At 38.2% G+C, this 7,603-nt stretch overlaps 1 protein-coding gene across 1 annotated transcript in view; it reads right to left on the bottom strand.

The window, feature by feature from the left end:
- RSAD2 (radical S-adenosyl methionine domain containing 2) overlaps positions 1-7,076 on the bottom strand; it is a 32,383-nt gene extending 25,307 nt beyond the window's left edge. Inside the window, exons 1-4 of the mRNA XM_044659570.1 lie at positions 6,725-7,076; positions 4,772-4,933; positions 2,227-2,456; positions 580-729 (exon numbers count right to left, since the gene is read on the bottom strand). Of these exons, the coding sequence (XP_044515505.1) occupies positions 580-729; positions 2,227-2,456; positions 4,772-4,933; positions 6,725-7,076 (894 nt within the window). The remainder of the gene's footprint in view (positions 1-579; positions 730-2,226; positions 2,457-4,771; positions 4,934-6,724) is intronic.
- Positions 7,077-7,603: the final 527 nt, after the last annotated feature.

Raw genomic sequence — 7,603 nt, 5'->3', positions numbered from 1 at the left:
CTCTTTCTCTCTCTCCCTTCCCCCCCCTCTCTCCACCCACACCTACACAGCCACCCAAAATATTTATACACATAAATTCCCACTAGATCATGTTGCCTCTCAGAAAGGAAAATCAAAATATGAGTAAGACTTATGCGACTAAAAAAAAATCTCTTTAAAAGTATTTGGAGCTAAAAGACAAGACATTATTGATCAAATTCTTCATTTTACAGATGAGGGAAACTGAGACCAAGAGAGCTTAAGTTATTTAAGTGAGGTCACAGAGAGAAGAGATTCAAATACTGCTCCTCAAACCCTAAAACCACCATTTTTACCCCATGAAGCAATGGAAAGAGTTTGAGGATTTGGACTCTGAAGCTTCAGGTTCAAATGGTGACGCTGCTACTTCCTACCTAAGTAACCTTGGGCAAGCCTCTTCCGCCCACTGAGCTTCAGGTTCCTTGCTTATAAAATGTTGGACTTGGGTTAGATGACTTCTGAAGTTTTGTCCAGATTTAAACTGATGATCTAATAACAATATCATTGTGCTTGGTCTGCATCTCTTTGTCAATAAAAGAAATAGCTATTGATCATCATTACCTTCTTATTAGATTCAGGTACCAAACAAGATATGTCTTTATGCCGGTCAAGGAATTGTTCAAATTCTTCATCAGTAATGACAAATCGCTCTGCTTCTCTTAGGGCATCTTCTCCAGCATTCTCACCCTCAATGATTAGGCACTGGAACACCTGAAAGATATCATTGTCACTATTTTCCTTTGAAGTACTTTTTACTATTAGATCAGAGCATGCTCTCTTCTTTGGGTCACTTTCCTCTCTCCTTTATGCACAGAATTCACTTTGTCTTTTTAAAACCCTTACCTTCGGTCTCAGAATCAATACTACATATTGGTTCCAAGGCAGAAGGTTGGTAAGGACTAGGCAATGGGGGTTAAGTGACTTGCCCAGGGTCACCCAGCCAGGAAGAGTCTGAGGCCACATTTGAACCCAGGTAGATGATATTTATAGATTTATAGTTTAAACTGACCACAGAATTTCTGTATTTACTTCTCTCATTTGTGGATAAGGAAACTATGGCTCATAAAGATGAATGATTTTTGCCTTAATCAAACCAGGACTGGCTTTTGAGTCTGGTTCCCTTTCCACTGGTCTAGGTTGCCTTTCATGTTTTTTTGTTTGTTTGTTTGTTTAGAATAATTTATTTTCCTATTTAGGTACAAAGCTCATTTATCAATAAGCCATTTTAATTTTATAAATATTGATTTATATTGAATTTTTGTTTATTATATTACGCTGGGTAAGTTGCTCAGTTTCTCAGTTATTTAGACTATCAACTCCCTAAGACTTTAAGATCAGAAGATAGCTAAATTGAATTATAAAGCATTTATTAAGTGCTTTATTATAAATCAGGTACTGTGTAAAGAATTAAGGATATGAAGGCAAACCAGACAATCCCTGGTGTCAGGGAGCTGGGAGAAGGCAGTACATAAAGCTAGAAGAGACCTGAAGGGCATGGAGTCATTGTATAGAGAATTGTGATAAAGGCCTTAATCAGCAAAGATAAAGCCAAATAAGGTCTATCACAGCCCAGTATGGTTTCCAGGGCTGAGTATGAGTCTAAGTTCCCAGTGAAGTGTGAAAAGGAAGTAAAATTAAAGCGAAGGTGTTAACTTGAATTAAGAGAGCAAGTTTTATCACTTGAGAGTTTCTTTTGTCAAACTTAAGTATGGTGCCTATCAGTATCTTAAAGACAATAATAACACAGAGTATTTCCTCTAAGAAATTTATGTGCTAAGCACATCTTTTAATTTTTATTTTCATACTCACCTCAAGGGCTACCATTCCTATTTTGCAAATAAACAACCAGGGGAAAAGAACAAGAGAAAGGTCTCTTAATGAAATTCCCTGCTTGGTGAATCATCTTTTGAAGATTTTTGGGAAAGATATGGGTGAGAGTCACACAGGATGAGAAGGCTTCTAAGCATTGTGATATCCACCAGAAATATTTCAAATGAGTATTAAGAATATTTTAGAAGGAGAATGGAGAACTAGTGGGGCATTATGATTCCACACAACTGAAGCTAGGATTTAGGTCCCTTATCTCTAATCTGGAAATCTTCACTAAGCTTGAGTGGTCCGAAAAGTTGCCAACAATAACCTCTGTAAAATATTGCTTTATTAAAAAAAAAACAAAAAAAACAACTAAGAGTACGGTTATGTACTTACTTTCCAGCGAACAGGATTTAAGTATCGAATCTGCTCATTCATGTCTTCTTCCACATTAAATCTGTTAATAACAGAATTGATCTTGAAAGCTACCCTATAATCTGTACACCACTTCCTCAGCTTCCACAAGTTCTCCACGTGATTTTTCTTCCCTTGTCCACGACCAATCAGTGTATTGACTTGCTCATCAAAACTATCACATGAAATAGCAAGAATATCTAGGTATTCACCTGGAGGGGAAAAAACAAAGTATTCATATTCCCTTTCCAAGAACTAAGAATAATAAATCGTTATATTATAAATCTTCATCATTATATGTATAACTGTGTATCTATAAATGAATTTGTGAATATACACATGGATATGCACACCTATGTGGATTTGCACGTATGCATGTATCTGTTTGTATGCATATATGCATGTATATATGTGTGTGTGTATGTGAATAGCATCATAGGACCACAAATTTATAAGCTGGAAGGCACCTGAGACATCATGTAGTCCCAAACCCTCATTTTCTAGATAAGGAACCTAAAGCCCAAGGTAATCAGTCTTCTAGTATGTTTTTCCTTTTTCTGTTAAAAAAAGATTTTTTTCTTTCCCACCTCCTTGAGAAATAATTTATATGCCACAATTTCATGAAAGTATATTGACAATGCCAAGTGAACATAAATAAACATAGACTGTGAGGTTAAAAGATTCTTCAAGATAATTTAGTTTAATCTCATTTTAGAGATGTTGTCCAGTTGTTTTTTCAGTTGTATCTGATTCTTCATGACCTGACTTAGGGTTTTCTTGGCAGAGACGATAGAGTGGTTTGTCATTTTCTTCTCCAGCCCATTTTACAAATGAGGAACTGAGGCAACTAGTTTGTGACTTACACAGAGTCACACAGCTGGTGTTGATGATCAGATTTAAACTCACAAAGGTGAATCTTCCTGAATCCAAGCCTGAAGTTCTATTCAGTGTGCCATCTAGCTGCCCTTTTAAAGATGGCTCTGACATTTCCTAAATGTCTTGTCTGACCCTAAGAAAATCTCTGAATCTTACACTTCTTTTCTGAAAATTATGAATAACAACAGCACCTGCATAGTGGAGTTGTTGGGAGGCTCAAATGATATCATGTACATTAAATGCTCTGTAAATTCTAAAAAGCTATATAAATTTTAGCTCTTAAATTATTATATCTAGTTGTTCTCCAATACACCCCTGACATTCTAGTCAATCCAAACATTTAACTTACATGGAGTCAGAAGAACCAGGTTCAAATCCCATTCTGATACTTTCTGCCTCTATGACCTTGGGTAGATCACTTCTCTTGTCTGACCCAAGGGTCTTCCTCTGTACAAATAGGGGAAGTAGCCTAGGACCTTTGTTAATGTCCTTTCCTAATGTCCCTTCCTACTCTGAATCCTATGATCCCATGACCCTATGATTCATGTTGAAGTTTTCACTCCTGTTCCTCTTTCTTACAATGCCATCTCCTACTTGTAGGACTTATACAGAGTAGAAAAGAGATCATTAGAGATGACCGTGATCAATGCCCCTGTTCAGTTGATGAGGGAAGAAAGGCCAAGAATATTGTTCACTTAGCAAGGTTAGAGAGTGGTGCAGCTGGAAATAGAACCCATTTCTTGCAATTTCTAATATAGTATTCTTTCGACTCTGCCACATGTCAATTTTAAAGGTCATTTTTTTTTAAACCCATATCTTCTGTCTTCGGATCTATACTAAGTATTCATTCTAAGGCAGAAGAGAGGTAAGGGCTAGGCATTGGGGGTTAAGTGACTTGTCCAGGATCAAAGAGCTAGAAGTGTCTGAGGCTAGATTTGAACACAGGCTCTTCTATTTCCAGGTCTGGCACTTTATCCACTGAGCCAACCAGCTGCCCCATTCAAAGTCATCTTAAGTCCCACTAGCTCAAAAATCTTCTAACTCTTTTAGTTATCATTTATTTCTTTCTCTGAACATGAGTGGCATGGTACAGTGGCAAGAGCATTGAATTCAAGATTGGAATACATGGTTTGAAACTGGGCTCAGTTACTTATTTCTTGTATCTGTGTGACTTTGGGCAAGCCAGAGTTTCCTTGGTTATCAGTTTCCTCATTTATGAAGTTCTTTGTTCTAAATGGTCTTCAGAAGAGTTACAGTCCTGTGATCTATGTTCTAGGCTTTAAGGCCTATTAGAAGTCAGAAGACCTGGGTTCAAATCTCACTCAGTGGTACACACGATCTATGTAAAACTGGGCACATCACTTTTTCTCTTAAAGCCTCGGGTTCTCTGCTATAAAATGAGAAACTATGTTATATGATCTCTAAAGACCTTTCCAGCTCCAAAACCTGTAATCATTACTTGTTCAGATTCTTGCTGACAAACTGCACAGAGAGCTTGCAAAAAGGTTCTGGGAGTTTGGGTTTTCCTTTATTCTTGTTCCCCAGCACAATGGGCCTCAGTCTTCAGGGAGATAGGAAGAAGGGACTCCAATAATAACAGAAAGTATCACAGATAGTATATCAAACCTGTTAGCATATGAGTGCCACTCACCATAGTTCTTGAACCATTTCTCTTTGATCAGACTTCCATTACTCACGATGCTGACACTGGGGAGTTTTAGTTCTTTTTTGCAGAATTCCACCAATTTGCCTAGGAATTCTCCCCTGTCATGTAGAAATGGTTCTCCTCCTGAAAAGTTGATCTTCTCCAAACCTGTCAAATGGCATAGGGAAAAAATAATTATTTAAATTCAAAAATCATTCATTATCCATCTACTAAATGCAAAGCCCCATGTCAGGGAGTGGGAATAAAACCAGAAAAGAAATAGTAAATTGTATTCAAGGTGCACATATCAAACTTGCAAAGGAAACCAATCATACTGAAAAAAAAAACAGCAGTACAGCAGATAGATAGCCAGAGTAAGGAGTAGCTGGGTTCAAATCTGATCTCAGACACTTCCTGTTTGTGTGATTAACCACAATTGCCTAATCCTTGTCACTTTTCTGTTTTAGCATTCATACTAAGCCAGAAAGCAAATGTTTAAAGAAATTGTTGACTTAAGGCTTTTCAGTGAATAAATAAATAAGCCATTCTCCTGAGAAAAGAAATAGCTACACAGGTACCATGTATTCATTTGGTAGACCATTGTCACAACTTGGACTTCTGAAGGGCGTATCCTCTCAGAAAACTGAACAGACAAACTCAGCAGCACAAACATCAGCCTACTATTTCCCAACCTCTACTTTAGGAGGGGTTCTCTCTTTACCTGCCTTAACTTGTGTTCTCTTGAGAAATCTCAGGAAGTACATTGTCCTCAATGTGACATCCAAAAAGACAAGCTTTTCTTGTATAAGGATGCCCCAGTCAAAAAAATCTGGAGAAATACTCTTTGTATTCAAATGAATTTTGTGACCTTCATTTGAAAGTTCTCTCCAATGGGGCAAATCACAACCCAACCAGCTTGGGTTTTGTTTGTATTGTTAATAAATCAGAATCAAATTCTACCAGAAAGCCAAAAAACCTTCTGTAACATCACTCAACTCTATATCTTCTCAGTTTGTTTTTTAACATTCTTCATGTGGTGGAAAAAACTATTTCTTATAATATTAGTTATTTCACCTGATAAGGTATTCTTTTTTCCCCTCTTTTTTTTCTTAGACCCAAATTACTTCTAATGGGATAAATCTATATTCAAATGGGGGTGCAGCTGGCCAGGGATTCCTTCCCAATTTCATCTCATCTTTTTAAAAGAAAAAGTGTCAATGTTAGCTAGAGTAGACCTTCAGCTTGTTAACAAAAGGACTTCTTATTTCAATGTGCCATCCCTTTCCCAGCTTACACATTTTTACACACACACACACACACACACACACACACACACACACACAAATATACACAGCATCCTGAAATAATCATAGGATTTCAGGGTTGCATCTACGGGAGCAAATAGTCCAAAATATTCTTTCTGCAAGTGATAAAATGAAACTAAGAGATGGTAAGTGATTTACTTAAGGTCATACAACTAGTAAGACACAAGATTCAGTCAGAAGCCCATTTGGTCTCATCTCTGCTACTAGCTGTGCAACCTCAGGCAACCTGCTTTACCCCTCTGGGTTTCAGCTCAGCTGTAAAATGAAATTAGGAGTTCTTAACCTAGGTTCCTTGGATTTCAGGGGTCTCTGAATTCAGATAGGGAAAAGAAATACATCCTTTTTTTCACCCTCCTTTAAATGAAATACAGCATTTCCTTCAATAATGAAAGATAAGCAAAAACCATCATTCTGAGGAGGAGTCCATAGGCATCACTAGACTGCCAAAGAGATCCACTATGCAAAAAAGACAAATAAATTAAGAACCAAAGGACTAGATGTCCTCTAACATACCCCCGACTTTTAAATTGCCATGGGAGCAGGTGGAGCCAGGATCTGAAGTCAGATCTCCAGACTCCAAATTCAGTATTCCCTTCACCACTTTGGGCATGAAATAACCTCAAGTCAGACTCACCTGCTTCTTTAAGCATAAGGAGGCCTCTCTTGGCTTCCTCTAGGGGAAGCACAAATGATGTCTTAGCAGTGTGGAAGCAGAAACCACACTTGTAGTTACACTGGCGTGTGAAATGATAGTTGACACTGACGGGGTTAACAGGGATCTCTGATGCATCTTCCTCTCCTAAGGTCTCTTCTCTTTTTCCTCTTTTCTTTCTCCCCTGCTGAATGCTCCTCTTGCCATCAGTAGACCATAGCAATGTCCCAAATGAGGAGGATAAATGTATCAGCATCTTCCACAGAGAGGTCAGCTGAAGGCTGAAAACATGAAGCAGCTTCTCAGCAAAGCCTGTTAGCATGAACAGCCACATCTCGGCCAGTTCTCTCAGTGCTCTGTACAACACCTTCAGAGGATCACTTCAGATTCAGCGGTTAAATAGCAGAAGTCTCACAGGCTAGCGTCTGAGTCACGTGGGAGGAGAGGTGGCACACTTTTTTTGTTTTCCTTCTCGGCTGAGTAGTTTCAATTTCCTTCTTCAGGAAAATGAAAGTTGGAACCCAGACAAGAAGTTATATAATCTATGTTATGAGGAAACGAAATTACCTTGTCAGGTTTTCTTCTTTCACCTACTGCTTGCTGGTAGCACCACATTATGGTATTCCCAAGAATGCTCGGGGCCATAACTTAATTTACTGCCCTAGTGCTGCATCTGAGGATCTTTGGAAGAGAATTTCCAGTGAGCTAGTGTTTTGTTTTGATTCTGGAGAAATCTCCTGAGGTTATCATATTTTAAACTGTGCCTCTAAAGCTACACAGGCTGTCTGATATGCCTGGGCTTATTCTAACAAATGATCTTTGGCTTTATAGAAACCAAAACCTAGAGTTTGGGGTGGGGTG

Source organism: Gracilinanus agilis, chromosome 2 (genome assembly GCF_016433145.1).
Source record: "Gracilinanus agilis isolate LMUSP501 chromosome 2, AgileGrace, whole genome shotgun sequence".
Taxonomy (NCBI): domain Eukaryota; kingdom Metazoa; phylum Chordata; class Mammalia; order Didelphimorphia; family Didelphidae; genus Gracilinanus; species Gracilinanus agilis.
The sequence above is the reverse complement of the archived record's forward strand: the minus strand, read 5'-3'. Positions and strand labels throughout refer to the sequence as shown.